The sequence below is a fragment of the Vidua chalybeata genome, chromosome 6 (assembly GCF_026979565.1).
Source record: "Vidua chalybeata isolate OUT-0048 chromosome 6, bVidCha1 merged haplotype, whole genome shotgun sequence".
NCBI classification, from domain to species: Eukaryota; Metazoa; Chordata; class Aves; order Passeriformes; family Viduidae; genus Vidua; species Vidua chalybeata.
The window spans coordinates 9,678,018-9,694,980 of record NC_071535.1 but is presented as its reverse complement, the minus strand read 5'-3'; the positions used below and the strand labels follow the sequence as shown (position 1 = coordinate 9,694,980).

General features: G+C 37.0%; 1 protein-coding gene across 3 annotated transcripts in view; it reads left to right on the top strand.

The window, feature by feature from the left end:
* Positions 1-16,963, top strand: part of TDRD9 (tudor domain containing 9) — a 68,486-nt gene that overhangs the window by 10,673 nt on the left and 40,850 nt on the right. For 2 of the 3 annotated variants that reach the window (XM_053946785.1, XM_053946784.1), the window contains exons 2-5: positions 6,533-6,639; positions 13,166-13,263; positions 13,691-13,912; positions 15,912-16,034. In XM_053946785.1, the coding sequence (XP_053802760.1) occupies positions 6,533-6,639; positions 13,166-13,263; positions 13,691-13,912; positions 15,912-16,034 (550 nt within the window). Of the gene's footprint in view, positions 1-6,532; positions 6,640-13,165; positions 13,264-13,690; positions 13,913-15,911; positions 16,035-16,963 lie in introns of those variants that run through there. The other variant, XM_053946786.1, reaches the window with a different exon arrangement.

Here is a 16,963-nt window from a genome sequence, read left to right as displayed (position 1 = left end):
TGAATGGGACTCGATGTGACATTGAGAAATTATTACCCTAATTCTTAGTTGACTAAGAGTGCTGATAGCAATCATGAGCATTGCTACCTAGCTAACATTTCAACACATTGGGGTAGCGTTGCATGTTCCATAATTCTTTCCAGTATCTGTTGATAATAATCATACGCTGTGGTTTGCTGCCATAGATTTTGTGTTGAGGGCTGGGGATTAAGCCCAGCAGACACCTAAGCACCACACAGGCCCTTGCTTACCTGCTGTTCCCCCTCAGTGGAATAGGGAATGAGGAGTGGAACAGAAAAGAAAAGAAAACTCGGGTTCAAAATAAAAGCTGTTTTAAGAAGTGGAACAAGAGAGAAAGAAAACAAAAAAAGTGATGCAGAGGCAGCCCCACATCACGTCTCATGGGCAGACCAATGCCCAGCCAAGTTCTGAACAGCAGATGGCAAGCTGAACTGAAACCCCACTCTTCTCCCTTTTCATTGCTGAGCATGCTGAGCTAAATGGCATCTCTGGTCTGTTTGTGTTGCCTTCCCGGTTATGTGTCGCACTACGACACGAAATAATTCACGCACTCACACTAAGGTTAATAGAGTAAAAGGAAGTAACTTTTATTTCTGACCTCGCAATATATAGAATTCCAAAAGTGACAGTGGATTGGAGGATAAAATTGCTACCTCTTCAACCACACTGGTCAAACCAACAGTCCATCAATTCTCTCCTCCCACAAAGAAGAATGTAAAACAATCATTATTTACATGAACAGTGGGTGAGAACTCCAGTAGAAATATGTGAACATCAGAAGGCATAGAAAACTTTTAAAAGAACAGGGTGACAGTTATGCCCCCTCCCAAACCCTTGTGCAGCCACCAGACTATTTATGGGGAGGAGGGGAGGATGTAGTGTGAGAAACAGAAAGGTCCTGGATGCTGTGCAAATGCTATTCTGGAGTAACTAAAACATTTATTTTCTGAAGTACTGATTTGGTCACAATTTTAAAACAACATCATAGTGCTGCTATGAAAAAAATAACCCTATCCCAGCCAGGTCCAGAGCAGTTACAAAGAAAGGTTGCCAATGCTCCCATCATCTGAGCAGAGAGAAATTTCATAAAATAATTTATCCACAGCTAGCAGGCTGGATGGTTTCCTTTCATTTATAAGTGCAGTGCCACTCTATGGGTTTAATCAACTTCATAGTGTATTTTTCTTTTGATTTGACAGAACAACTCACTCTGGCTGTGGCTATCCTGTTTTTAATACTAATCTTCAAGAGCATTCTTCTAAATTCAGAGGAGCCTCTTACTTGCATTTTATTTTTCTCAGAGATTTGTTTAATCTGGATTTTACCAAGTTGGTAACCAAATGCAGGAAGAGAAGCTCATCAGCAGCTCATCTCCTAGCAGAGTCCAGTTCTTTGAAGCCCAGCAGTTCATCCCACTGACATAAAATCCCAGGGCAGAAGACAGTAAATTGGAGGATTTCGGCTGTTTTATCCTGGTATTTGTGCTTTTTATGTTTCTTGGATTTTAACTGTGGATAAGGTGCAGGGCTATTGGTTTGACATATGTGAAATATTTCTGAGTTATTGAGTTTCCATAGTCTATTCAAATCCAAATATTAGCATTTGAGTTTTTCAGGATTTTACAAAGTTGCTTTAGTGCTCTCCCTCCCTCTTTTCCCCCCTCCCCAGCTAGTTAAGGTTTTAAAACAGGCAATCTGAATTGCACCTGAGGAAGAGCACTGCAAGCCTTTTAAAATGCTTAAATATGAAGACTTTATCACTAAATCTAGCAAATTACATTTAGAACAACTCTCTTACTGGAAAAAAAGCATGCACCTAACTGATTCTTAGATTCTTGAAATAATATGTAGTGACTCTGTGAAATCTGTATTTTAAATATGTTCAATTTATTCTGAATTCTATTAATAGTCCGTTTTTGCAGCTGAAATGTGGCTTTTGAATGACAGTACATGATTTCATTGAAGTTAGTGTATTTCTGCAGGTAGAACCAATCTTTTGTATAGAAAGCCAGCTTCCAGTTGAAAGGAAAGTAATTTTTAGTATGTCCTTCAGTAAAGCCAGTCGAAGGTTATTTACTGTCATGGCAAAAATGTTCAGTTATGTAAAGTGTCATATTACTTTAGTTTCAGAAGAGAAGAGACTTTGAAAAAGTCTCCTGTATATATCTTACTAAAATTGTACAGCAAAATATTACTCTGTATGTTATGAGGCTGAGGCTAAGTGTTTTTTTCAAGTGATTTCCTCCCTCCCCAATGATCTGTAAATAGGTGAATAGTTTGTGTGCGTGAGAGAAGTCATGACTTGGGGCAGTCCTTCTCTTGTGATCTGTGAAATGGGTGACACTAGCTTTATGTTCAACTTCCAGTCCCATGTGCACAGGATTTTTTGTGTTAAATGAGGCACAACATAAAGAAGCAGAAAATACATCTATAAGACTTTTTTAAAACACAATGCCAGGAGAATTTGAGGTTTCAGTTTTGTTTCTAACGTGGATGTGTTCTAGAAGTTACATGGCCTTGAATAGAAGCTTCTACCCCAAAATTAAGTGATCAATATATTTTTTTTTTTATGTTGGATAAGCAAGCATCTCAATCCTTGGAATTTCATTGCATGCTTGGATATTTGCTTTATACAGTCAGGTATGCTGCATAAGCAGTTTGGAAAATTTTTTTTCAGAGAATAAGACTGCATGTGTCTGTTAGTTTAATAAAGCTTTTTTTAAAACATTTCTTCTAGAAGTGTTAACTATGTTCAGTGTAGGCATTGGCATTACAGTTAGTGTATGTCATTGGAAAGGGCCAAACAAATTATCTGTCATAGTTATGTTGAGATTGGGCAATTGATTCTATTTTTGGTAGTTAAGTGTATACAAAAATGCTTTGGTTATTATTTCAAGTGCTCAAATACAAATATTTACTTAGTATACTCTGTTATGATGCCTTGTTGACATATTAGAGGTCATTCTACAGCATGAAGAAAGACCTTTCTCTAGCTCAGTTTTTGTAAAGAAAGGCACCCTCAGTGTATTTGAAAGTATTTACAATTGAATGTGTCAACAATTTTTGGTGTTCAATTGTTTCCCTTCTATTAATTCCCCTGAAGTGGCAGCTGTATTTAATTTTATGTTTAAAAACACCTTGTTTCAATCAATTGCTCAAAATCAGTTTGACTGGGCATATGTACCAAGACTACTCACATTTCAGAATAATGTTATAGTAGAAGTAGTTAAACCACATAATACAGAATGAAGAAAGACTCCTGTTACCTCATAAGGCAGTGTTAATTCTTTTCCGAGAAGAGGCATGTACCTCTTTGTCTTGATGCAAGGGGTCCTGCTGGCCACTGCTTGTCAGGCTCCAAGTCCTGCCTGCTACTTGTGAGGGTGTTTCTGAAAACAGGTCTTGAAATGTACACACCTACATAGGTAGGTCTGAGGATGTAGCAAGAGTTACTTGTTGAGTGAAGTCAGTGATTGATTGTGTTCTCAGTACTTTATAATTTTGTCTGCCTTTTTCCACTCGGGGTGGACAGAATGTCACATATTTGCAGACTCTGCCACAGATATCTGGCTGCTTTAGAGGGTGAAATGTGGCCTTGATATCAATAAGATCAAGTTCACCTACTTTTTAAAATGAGGGGCAAGGAAGAAAATCCAGAATATTTAAAATCTCCTACATTTCCTTCAGTTGGTGACTTCAAATTTCAGTGGTTGTGTTAGTCACAAAAATGCTTTTTATTGTTTCTTAATTGGTAGAATTTTGATTGTTTTGGATGTGCAGTTGAAAAGGCTGGACTCTGGAAATCCTGAGGAATATTATTACAACATGGCAGGTGTACTGAAGGTGAGTTTTGAAGGTCGGGAGAAATAGAAATGGGGACAGACAGGTGATTCATAAGTAGAATCCAGAAAAGTCCTTTCATTTGCATTGCTGTGTTCTAGCCTGGAATGGATTTGAATTTCTGAATCTTCTTCTTCTGCTGTCAGCAAATTTTGCTGAAAATCATTAGATTTCCACCTAAGGGAAATTTCCTTCTGTTTATCCAGGTATATAGGATGACACCTCTCACTGATGGTGTACTAATGATTACTTGGAAGAATTGTATCATTCTGGTGATTTAGGAGAGCTCCAAAGGGCTTTATAGTAATTTTTTTCCATTTTGCTTAACCCCCCCCCCATTATTCTGTAAGCTTTTAATTTTATTAATGCAGAAAAGCACAGCATTAAAACATAATAAATGATATAGCAAAACTTATTAGTTCATTTCATAGTCCCATATGTAATTTTCCAGTTGCATATGATTTTCCTCAAGACTGGAGCCTGATTTGGTACGTCAAGTGCGCAATGTTTATTCCTAATGACGGGCTATTAAATATCTTGTTTATTCACTGTGTAGCCTGAGGTTCATTCACGGCGTGCTGTTTTCTGAAGACAGAAAACCTAATTCTTGAAATAAAATATTCAGCTGTCCAAACAGAAAAAAATTTAACCTATTCTCACAAATGACTGAGGTCATGTTGTCCTCATTTTCCTCAAGCTGTACATGCAAAGGTTGAAAGCTCACACACACACACACATACATATATATATATATATACATAAACATTTCTGGGAGCCTGTTTTTTAAATGCTTAAGATTCTTAAAATTTCAAGAGATATAATTAATAAGTTTATTTGTTTATTTATGTAGTTATTACTGTTCCTTATCTGTTCCTTAACTGATTTCAGCTACTGCCTTTCCCAGGCTTAGCCCCTCAGTGGGAGTTTTCTGTTGGTGATTTGCTTGCTGCTGCTTCAGGCTCTGACAGTCAGGCAATACCTGCTCCTCTGTGGCAGCACTGACTACTTGCCCTGCATGGCTTTTCTCCTCATGGGGAACCTAAGGACAAGTTGCATTTTCTGCATAACCAGCTTTTGTTTTCAGAATATGTGTGTCCAGTGTATTCAGTGAGGCTGCAGGTTTATGGAAGTGAAAAAATAATTGGTTATATCAGTAAATACCTGTATAGTATGTGCATACAATGCTGCCCATGTGAGATCGTGCAGCCAAGCTTCATTATGGTATTTTCAGCTACTGAATGCTTGACTTTGTTACCATCATTGAATTTTTGGGTTTTGTTTGTGTTCAGTATACACACTCGGTGGAATAACCTACATTGCAAGCAGTCAAACATCCAGTGTATGAATATTTCTACATATTTTTTCAGATTCAGACCTGTTGAGGAGTGCTTTAGAAGGGTTTGAGTGATGGAAATTAGATGCAGGCAGCTGTTGCTCATGTAGCCATTTTGCAGATGGGTGCAGTCCTGCTGAAACTTGCTTTAAGAAATACTTGAGGTCTGGGGGAAATTGCTGTAGCTCTATGCCTAAAATCTTGTTAAAATTGAATCAGAAGCTATCTCCTAGTTTGTTGGCAGCAGTAGGTGATAAATACTTGGTGTTCTGTTCTGAACTGGGCTGAGTGAACGGTCTGTACAGAGCCAAGCTAGCACAGAGTTTGCCTTGGCAGAGACGGTGAGTGCTCAGTGGCATCAAAATCTTGGGAATTTCCCTCTGTTGAGGGCTGTGTGATGTAGTGCCATGTTAAAAATCTCATGTCATTGTCAGTGTCACTGCTTCTGGGAGTCAGTGTTGTCTATTTTTTGGGCCAAGAAATAAACACTTCCACAGCACTATCCTTTCATAAAACTTAGAAACAGATTTGCTGGGCCTTAGTGATCTGTTGCATAAGTAAGGCTTGCACAGGGCCCAGAGTTGAAGTTAATGTGCAAAACTGTAGTTCTGACCTCTAGTTTGTATTTGATTTTAAAAAAATCACTTTTGATGTTTTCATAACTTTTCTATGTTTAAGTTCACCTGTGATTTAATAACCATACAATCATTGTTTGCATGCTACTTTATTCTCTAGTGAATTTCATGTGAATTTCTTCACACTGTTTATATAGAAGAAACTTCTGAAAATCTCATTACATTTATATCATGATTAACGTTTCTTGTGTGTAACAGATTTCCATAAAATTCAGTGATTATTCAATGAATGTTAATTTTTTTCACTGACCACCATCATTTCTTGGCTTACAGTCACATTTTTTTCTTAAAAGCAGTGAGATGTTTGTGTTTCCTCCTATCTGCTTCTCCTGTCTCCAGGGAATCATGCAAGAATTACATTTATTTTCCTAATTGTATGTGCCAATAATTGAAGAAACAGAGCTATTTAATCTTTATCCAGAAGAAATTGTAGTCTTTCATTAGAAGAGAAATTCCTAGGTATTGAAACCTTAAAGGATGATATTTTGGGAGGTTAGTCTTGTTGGGTCTAAACAAAAAGATGCAATGTTGTATTTTCCTCAGGCTAATATCTAAATGCATAGACTAATTTTTTTTCTGAAGTTTGTTCATTGAAGTAGTTCCTGCACGACTTGGAGAACTTCTATATAATGCTTTTATTTCCAGAGATCCCAAAGACTTGTGTTAGAAAGCATTTATTGATTTATCATTTCTTTCCTCTTCAGATTGCCTATCTCAGAGAACATTGGAACTGAATATGCTAAAAAATACAGACAAGCAGAGGAACAAGAGCTGAATGTAGCTGGAAATGATCAGCTTGTCTATAAACCAGGTAAAAAAAAGAAATAAAATTATTTAGTTCCTATTGCAAACTCAGATACACATGTTCTTTTTCTCCCTGTTGTCTTTACGTTATCTCCCTCTCTAAATGGAATATTCTTGTTTGTTTATTGATGTATGTGCATTAGTTTGTTGCATATAAAGCATGGTATTAAAAAGTCAACTCCTTATTTTCTGGAAACAACGATGTATAATGCTCTGCTTAGATAAATGTTCATACATCTGCCTTGTTGTACTGATAAATGTAGATATATGATTAAAATGAATCTACAAGGACAAGATACCACTCATTAAATTCATGCCTTTGTTCTGTTTCCCCATTTTCTATTCATATTTCTCTGTGTACTTGACTGTTGCTTTGAGCTGCCTTTAGAGGGAAATTGGATCGCACTTCTTTCGTAGGAGCTCTGGTAAAAGCACTGTGAGGCTGACTCACTTGTCAGGGCAGCTCAGCTTCAAACTCTTACTGTGCCTCTTAATTTGCCTCAGATTTGCTAATGTAGCTGATTTCCTGAGAAAAGGACATTTATCTGTTCTGTGTATCATTCTCTTAATACTTTCTGTATACCTTTGCTAGCATACCAAAATATGAGAAATAGAAAAATTCTCTAGAATTTACTGTCTTTTAGTGCATCTGCAAATTCTCTGGCCTCTGGAGCTCAGGCTGATGAAGCCACATGTGGTATTTGTCATCAGCTGAAACGCAGTAGGGACACTTGGACAGTTCACATGTGCCATGCACCTTATCTTCTGTCCTAACCACAAAATACTGTCTCTTCTTGCCTTGATGTTACGTAGAGTTTGTGGCAAAGAAAGTATTAAAAGGTGGAAATGGAGGAATAAAGAGACTGGAAGGAGCTTCCAGTCTTGCTATTCAGGAATGACATTTCCCTAGCGTGCTTTACTAGCAAAGGAGAGACAGCAACAAGTTGAGTAAGATAAAGTTCTGTAGATGTTTCTTTAATAATACAGTGGTATTGATTAATGCAAGGAAATACTGTAGCTCATTCAGTGTTTACCTACTAAATCAGGATCTTGTATAAAATAAACTAACAGCTTTAGCAGCACTAGTGGCCTGCATGACTTTGAATGGGACTGATGCTAGAGGTGTTCTTTCTGTAAAAGAAACAGGATTATAACTTAGGCTTTTTAGGAAATATTTCTGTGTAGTCATCCTGGTACTTTATTTTATAAATACTTATTTTCTCTTGGTCTACCCTAAAATATTTGTCCTTGAAATTTTACCTTCTAATATTTACTCTTGCCTTCCAGTTGTAACTTACTGAAACAGCATCTAGTTAGCAAACAACCATAAAACATGACTATAGTATTGACATATTACATAATATCTTATTATTGATCCATTAGATATCTTTCTCAGTTTCTTGCCTCCCCTTCCTTCCCCCTGTTCTGTTCTTTGTCTGTCTCATTGTCTGGAGTCTCAGTTGCTTCAGGAGCTGTTCTGTGCAGGGTTGATGCCTGCCTGCTCTCATCAGTGCTCTGCTGCCAGCAGTGTGTGATCCTGTGGCAGACTCCAAGCAAACTGGATAGTGACAGGACTGGAACATTCCTACGGCATTCTGAGACTGAGCTGCCAAATCCCACCTAGATGTAGAATAACATAAAAGCTTCAGAAAATCCTGCTTCTGACTGCTCTTAACTTTGACTTACAGACAGACTCAGAAATATTGTGTTAGGATAGTAGAATAAAAAAGCTCAGTAAGTGAGCATAAGAATTGTACTATTAATTTTATAGCTTATAAATGCGTATGTTGTTCTACATTTAAGACTGCTTCAATGTAGTATGCTCATCATTCAGATATTTTAAGAGCTTCAAGTTGTATTTATAACTATCAGCTATTTTGATCTGAAAGTGTATGTTTTCCTCAAGAACATGGGAAGTGTAATAACTGATCAAGGATTTATCTAGACCAGGGCCTATGAGTTGAGCTATGTTGAATACAAATGTAGTCAAGAAATAACCTTCACAGCATGGAAATGAGAAACTGATTTTTTCCAAAGGTTCTGAATTTGCACCCTTTCTGTAGCTTCTTTCTTGGAGTTGCTGTTCTAACTATAGGCAATGTTTCTAGTGCAAATTGATAGCCTGTTTTAAATCTTGCAGTTACTGAAACTGCTTGTGTTTGTACTGCTTGCGCCTTAATTGATGAAGTTCTATTGAGTTTAAATCTTGTGCTTTCCAATTCCTTTGAAAGAACATATGCTTTTATACTGAGATGACAAACAGAAATGCCTGATCTGCTTCTGTGTTGGGGAAACAGATCATCAGGGAACTGCATTTAGAGTTCTGACTTCTGCAGTGCATGGTAGAAATTATACTGCTGTGCAAAGGAAGTTGAAGTGTTTAAATAAAGGCAGAAGAAAATTATTTGTCATAACTGTTACCCAAAATGAGTCGAGCATTAGCAGTTCTTCCCTCTCCCAACAGGCTTGTTTCACATTTGGTACTGGCTCTTCCAGGCTTCACACACTTTTGATTCAGTGAGATCATGGGGTGTTGTGCAGAGGGAAACCTTCTGAACTGGGTGTATGGGACATTTACCACTTTACTCACCTTGTAGAAATTTTTTTTCCAAATTTCGGACTTCTGAATTGTAGAGAGTAGAGCTTTGCACTTCAGAAAACTTCTAAAATAGTTACTTTCATTAAACTTTGTGAATGGCAGCTTTTTTGTTTTGTTTTCTGTCTTCATGATTTTCATGCCTATAAATGGATATCTTCTGGAGGTGTTCCAGGTCCCACCTGAAGTAATTTCTTTCAGAGAAGAAGAAATTTAAACATTGTTTCTGATATATAAGAAACTGAATTTTAGGTACCTTATATATTGTGAATTCACAACAGATGCATGCCAGGAAAATGAATCATAGCACAGATCCTCACCCCAAAACCTTTGTATATACCATACGTGCAAATTGAAGAGGATTGCAGTAAAGAAGTCTCACCAGACATGTATTTTCTTAGGAATTCTCTGAATTAAGCTTATCAAGGATCAGTCAGCAGCACCTTTGTGTACTTGGTGTTTGACTGAGGTAGCACCATGTTCTGGGAAGTCTTGCATTTTGGCTCAGTGTAGAAGCCAGTTGTTACCTGTGGCTTTCCTTTCCTGTGAGCTTCCTTGCGAACTACAATCACTTTGTGTATTTGTAGCTCAGCAGAAGAATGATCAGTGATTTAATAAGCATCTCATTTGATTCATTTAACCAGTACTTTCAAGTATATTTTGTTTTGAGCATCTCATTTTAATTGCTTAGTGGCAGATAGCAAAATACAGCTGTACAAACCCTTCTCCCAGAATTGGTGAATATAAAAATCTAATCTTATGTTAAAGGATCTCTTCAAATTCAATTCAGGAAACAGGTACCAGAGGGAATACATCTGCTGTATGTGCTGTAATAACTGAGATACTGAAAAAAACCTGCTCTTTTCAGAGGCACAGGACTGTTCTAGTCCCTGTCATCTCTACAGGATTGTCATAATAATTGAAAGGAAAGTGAGCAGGCAAATTCATCGTTCCCGTAACCGAGTTTTCTGTTTCTTTTTTGCACTGACATTGAATGGAGAAATTAATACTATTTATTCTGAACTGGCATTAATGCCTCTTATGCACTGAAATATATTGCTTGTCCTTGAATCAGCATGGGGGGCAATTGCCTGCTTCCTCAATGTACTGTTTTCAGGTTGGAAGCATCCTGCATTCTATGTCAGAATCCAAGGTACAGGTTAGAGCAGAATGCCTGACACAGGTGTGCACTGGTCCTAAAAATGTTTTTCAGAAAGTGTAAGCAATTGAAAAAGCAAAAGTTTGTGCCTCCATTGCTGATAATTCTGTAGACCTGTAGCTGAATTTTTAGATGCATCTGTATTGGCAGGAATGACCAGCTTTTCTGAAGACTAGTTATCATTGAGGGATCTATTACATATTAGATATGAAAAATAAAAAAGAAAAGCAAACTCAAACATTTAAAGGTAATTACATTGTATGGTCTAGAGTCCCCAGTTGAATGGTTATTTAAATCAGTAGAATAACCTTTCAGCGGGGTGTACATTGAAATGTTATCTTCTGCAGCAGGTCTTCATGGTTCAGAACAACTTTCATGTTTAAAAAATAAAGATAAAATTGTTAAGGTCTTTTAAGATGGTTGTTCAAGTTCCCCATCTCCATTTTGTTTTGTTTTTTACTAAGGATCATAATAGATTTCAGATGGAGTTTATCCTTAGTTTGTTAGGGTGGGACATTTTCATTGCTGCTTGGGTCATGTCAGTGTTCATCTCAAGTTGCCAGTTTGCTGAGACCCAAAATTGTTCTGTCTCTGCAGGCAGAAGTCTCATAGCTGTTGTAGTATTAGTTCCCCAGGCAAATGAATGTTTCTCTTCGAGGCATGTCTTGAAGAGAAAAAACCCAAACCATACATTATTCAGTACTTGCAGCACCTGCTAAATGGTTGTGTGGCTGTCAGTTCTTAACTTCTATGTGGTGATTGTAGCTAACACTGGATCACCATTTACTTCTGGTATATTTTTTTTTCCAGATAGGTGTGCTTAGGAGAGAGTAAGATGTTGCTGTCCTAGAAATGTTACGTAAAAAGAAGTATTTTAAAAAGTTATATTTTATCAGTGAAAAAAAATGATATATACAAAATTAATTAAATTGTTTTTCAGCAGGTATGTGAATACTAGTGGCTGTGTCTTTGCTTCTGGTTTGTTTCTTCGTGTTTTTAAAATAAAATTATCAGTTGAATTTTAGGTTAATGATTTCTTACTAATACATTCGGGTTTGTACTGCATTACAGGGGGTTATTATATGAATCCTACCTTTGGAATTGTTTGTGCCTCCCTCCTTATTCATAAGCATTATTAAAAATTGCTTTCTTCTTTTAATATTTTAACTTTTCAAAATTGCAGTTGTTTCTTTGAAAACCTGATAGAGGTGGGAAGGTTATGTTGCTTTAACAGGAATCTGCTGATACTGGGATCAGCAGCTTGAGGTTTCTTCCAGCACTGGTCAAATCACACACAGCTATGGATGTCTCAGTTGTGACATGTTTGTGCCAGAGGGAAGCCAGGCAGCCTTCATGCAGAGCTGCTGTGGCAGAATGCTATATATATGTGCATTTTTCTGGGAAATATATTTAGAACATTGACCAAAAGTATTTTAAAAAGGACAGTTAATATTTCAAAGGGGTGCTGCTATCAAGTTCTGGTTTTGTTTGTGTTAAGTGGTGCTAAGTAGATTCTTGTGCAGTGATCACCTTTCATTGTTGTGTTTTAGAGTCCAGGTAAAAGAATTTTTCCTGTTGCAGAATGTGGCTTTAGGAGAACTGTTTTTTAATGCCTTATGAAGCTGTTGTAGTGAGCTGTCCAGCTTTTGGGGCTTCTTTTTTAGTGTTAGAATAACTTAATTCGTATTCCTTGACACTTTGAGACAATTTGGGAACACACTGAGGTATGGCACAGAGCTAAGATGCTGTTCTGCCTGCCTCTGCTTCACTGCTGTGTGACATTGTTACAACTTTTCCAAAGAAAGGGAGCTGTAACTGCAGTCAAGTATTGAGGCTGTAGCCTTTATTTTAAAGTAATTATTGCCTTTGTAGAAAGAATAATAGAATTCTGTCTTCACTACTCTATTTCTTAGAGAAAAAAATGACATAAAAAGAAGTATAGGGTTTTATTACCTGTATGTAAGTATCCATTTCACTGTAATACCTGGTGAAACCCATTTGAAATTGAAAGCATTTCCATTTTTGATTTTGTTATGCTGTGGGTATTTTAGCTATTTGTTTAATTGTAACTTGTAAAATTGTTGTTTACCACAGTCTTGTCCAGGTTTTCCCCTTCTGCACCTCCAGACCTGTTCTTTGTTTTGCATGGTCAAACTGACTGCAGACCTCTGAGCAGAAACTTAGGCTGGCACTGGAAGATTTTTGTTCTGTATTACCCAGTGCTAATGGGGACTAACTTCTGCCAAGAGACTGCAGAGTGTAGTATCACACTGAAAGGTCATCATGGTGCTTAGCAGATTTTAATGGCCAAGTGGTAGAAATATAATGGTATTAATATCAAACAACAGGTTATTTTGTACTGTGAATCCAGTAGACTTCAAGGGAAAACAACATGGGTACATGAATAAGGCATATTTTTTTTTCAGTATTGTAAAAAATTCTTGGGTATACAGGTAGAATTGGCACTTGCAATGCTAACTGCAAAAATCCATTTTTTTAAATTAAGAGACAAACATAGAGTTGTATACATCCTTTCCACTGATGATGGTTTAAACATAGTAGTCATATTTTTCAGAGCTGCTTCCAGTAAAACAGCAGTTGCATAAATACTGAAGAAAATCTCTTCAGTCTACTAATACTAAAAAAATATTTATTCTATTAATACTTAAAGTATGTGGTTCACATTTTAGAGAAGTTAGACTTCCAAATACTGTCATAATCTCCTGCTGGTCTTTTCCTTTCTCTATTGAAATGTTACTCGTTTATTTCCATGCCTAGGTACTTCATTGTCTCAGTGTGAATCAAGTGATTCAATTTCTGTACCAATAAGTAAGTGTAAATATTTGGATATGCCTACAGCCAAACACAGGGAAAAGGTAATGGCAGTTTACTTTCTCTCATGGAATAAAGCTGAAAATAAAGTTTTCTTGTGGCTTTGGGGTGGTTTTTTTGTTTGTTTCTGTTGTTTTTCGAAAGGTAATTTCCATTCCTGTTCTAAACACTGTACAAAATTTCCGTGTTTTTTACAAAACCATTGCATAAAATTTCTTAGAGGAAGAAATGTTGCTGTTACATTTTACAGGTATTCATATGATATATGTACATGGGTGTGTGCCCATACTCTTTTCTGTGATCTTTTAATGTGCTTTAGGATTCCAGTTATCTCCAGGTGCTAGAAAAGATGGCAGAGTGTTTTAAAGAAACTTGCTGTGTGGCTTGGAAGCTGTTGCTATTTCAAATCTGTTTGAGACCTATTCTGAGTTCTTTTGTGTACTTACGAGTTTTCTTGAAAAATTGTTTCAGATAGTGTCTCTCATACAAAACAATTCAGTTGTGGTTGTAGAAGGAGCGACTGGCAGTGGAAAGAGCACACAGATTCCACAGTATATTTTGGATTATTGCATGAACCGGTCTATGCCCTGCAACATTGCTGTTACCCAGCCTCGGAAAATCAGTACCAGCAGTCTTGCCAGGTGGATTAGCAAGGAGAGGTCATGGACACTTGGTGGATTAGTAGGATACCAGGTATGAGGAAATCCAAATTTTTCTTAAAAATGCATTAAAATGTACTATATATTCGTTCTTGATTACTTTTAAGCATCTCCAGCATACTGAAGAAAGGTTAGAGAATCCGATTTTAAAGTGGAATTACTGTTTTTTATCTGTCTTCTGCTAAATGTTTGTAATTAAATCAACTTGTAAATTTGAACAACTGTAAATCCTGGTGGGACGCCAATAGAAAATATTTGCATCAAGACACGTCTACATTATTAATCACTGAAATTGTTGCAGGAGAACTATGTTCTGTGGTTTTTCCTTTCAGCTCCTTAAGTAATATACTATCTGTTTGACTTTACTACATTTACTTGTCAGCTCTGTCAGAACTTTAATGCATTTATGACCAGGTTCTTTTGTGAACAATCTATTGTTCTTTTTTAGCATGTGATAAACTCAAACTAGTTTTTCCTCTTAAATCTTTCTCTTCCTTTTTGTTTTGTTCAACTCAGCTTCAAGCTCAGTTCTGTCCCTCTGTTTAAACTTGATGTCACATTCCTCTTTTGACACAGGTCCTGGTGCTGTGATCAGCTCCTTGTCCGTACCCACACTAAACTGCTGTGATGGTGATTTCATTGTTGGTTAGGCCAGAGCTGTCTCTGGAGGAGCTGCTCTGGTTCCTCAGGCCAGTGGGTTCACACTGGTGTTGACACTGGGAGGGATGTTCATGGAGAATTGTCTGCTTCTGGAGTCCTTTGCTCAGAGCAGCATTTGCTGCTGCTCTTCTTCCCCACTGCTTCATTCTATTTCTTATTGTTTATTCCTTTCTTTCTTCCACTTAGGGTAATATGTTTGCTAGCATGCATTTAGAGGTTTCTGATTCTTCATAGGTCTGCAGCTTTCGGTTACTTCCTAATATGCTACATGTGGTGCCTTTTATGTGTGCTAGGTGTTCTTTGTTACCCTTAAATCTAATTTTGTACAGTTTTCAGGTCTGGAGGTATTTGATTTTTAATGGAGAGTTACAGAGCTGTTCATAGCATGGACTCTTACATGTCAGGCTTCTGCTTCATCTGTTATCCCATATCTGTTTTCTTCTGTGCCACATCATAAACATGACAGCAATAACCAAAACAACAGTGTTATCAACATTATTCTCATACTAAATCCTGAAAACAGAGCACTCTACCAGCTACTAAGAAGAAATGAACTCTAGCCCAGCCAAAACCAAGACAATTACGTATGTTGTTTGTTTCAAAGTAGTTCATCTGTAAAGCCTTCGTTGTGATTTTCCATACCTTGAATTAATTAGTCATAAATTGCTAAACTGATTCATTAGGCTAGTGAGTCTCAAAGACTTAAAATGGTACTGTGCTTCCAGACTGTCTTCAGGACAGTGTATTTGGATGTGCTGTGCTTGGCTCACCAGCACTTGTGTGAGCTGAGCAGAAACGGAGGGAAATGGTGGAGTGCACATGTGTCTGCTCTGGGCTGATGTAAAGCTGCACATAAAAAGATGGTCACAGCTCTGCCTGCCTGGGTAGGTTACACCTGAGATAGCTAAAGGTACACAAGTACATTAAAATCAAAAATCTGTTTCAAATTGGGTTTGTAGAACCTTTTTCTCAGGAGTAAGTTGCCTGGTCTTGGTGATAACTTCAACCTCTTTCATTTTTCTGTCCTGTAAGCAAACTATATTTTAGCAAAATCTTTTTCTTGCTCTTTTTATCAGTGGAAAAGATGGTGTATGTATATATCTTTAGAAGTCTTTGAAGAATTCTCAGTTTAAAGTCCCTGGCAAGGACTTTTTGTTACTTTAGAGTTTTAAATTTTTTTAAAATTTCTCCCAAAGAAAAACTAGTTAATTGGTTCTGGTAAGAACATTTGTGTATGGAGACTTGAGCAAGTTGGAGTAAATAATTTTGATGGCTTTGCACTGTGTTTGCTTTTGGAGTTCTTTCATGTGCATGCTTCTGTAACTATAATAAATATGATTCCAGCTAGTATGTATTTTTCTTACTGTTGTTAGTTAAGTTTAGAGAACGTTTCGACCAAGGAGACGAGGTTGCTGTATATGACAACTGGAGTTCTGCTTCAGAAAATAGTTTCTGCCAAGAGCCTCACTCAGTTCACTCACATTTTTATTGATGAAGTAAGTTGCTGGAAGTAAGTTTAATTTTCATATTAATGAAACAGCTTCTCTTGTCTCTTACCACGTAAGAAAAGAGAAATGCAGACATCTACTTTTAAAGATATTTTATATAAGTTGTCTAAGGTAACACTTGCTAAAATAGGCTTGTCAGTGGTCCTTTGAGCAACAAGTTTAGAATTGAGGGTGTGGGGAGGGTTTTGGGGAGTCCTTAATTTTTAATGTAGGTGCCTTGAAATGTTTTTTGATATCTGTCTTGTGGAATTCAAGAACCTGTCCAGCTAGGCCTGTCAGGAGGAGGCAGCTACTTTTCACTCACTTGGATATTAAAAAGTCTTTATTCTTCAGGGGTGTCCTGAAAAATCTTTCTGTGAATGTTCTGTCTCCTGACTGTGGGTGCAGTTCACTCCTGAGGATTCATTGTTGTTGCTGTCACTTCACTAAGAAGCTAAAGAAAATACACTTGTAATTTGTATATTTTTACATGTGTATGTGCTTCTTTTATGTGGAAAGCAATATTTGACATTTAATCATAGTCAGATATGAAATTGTGCTGTCAAAAATCATGAATGTAAATCTCATGTAGGTTGTACAACATTTTGGGATGTAGCAATACAGAAGAGGACTTGGGGTCTGGGGTGTTTTTTTTTTTGTTGTTTGTTTGTTTTTTTTTTTTTTTTTGGAGGGTGTTGGTTGGTTTTTGGGTTGGTGTTTTTTTTGTGTTTTGTTTTAGCTTGAATTTTTTATAAGTGCTGTTTTTAATTTTTATCCTGTTACTGGCATTGTAGCTGAGAGCTACTTTAATTCCTGGATATTTGAGGATCAGGGAGACAGTACTTAGTGTACCATTAGACTATTACAGTAACAAGGCTGTCATGACTGCACTTGAGATGGTACACTGGAAACCTGGAAAATATTGAGCAAGTAGTTAC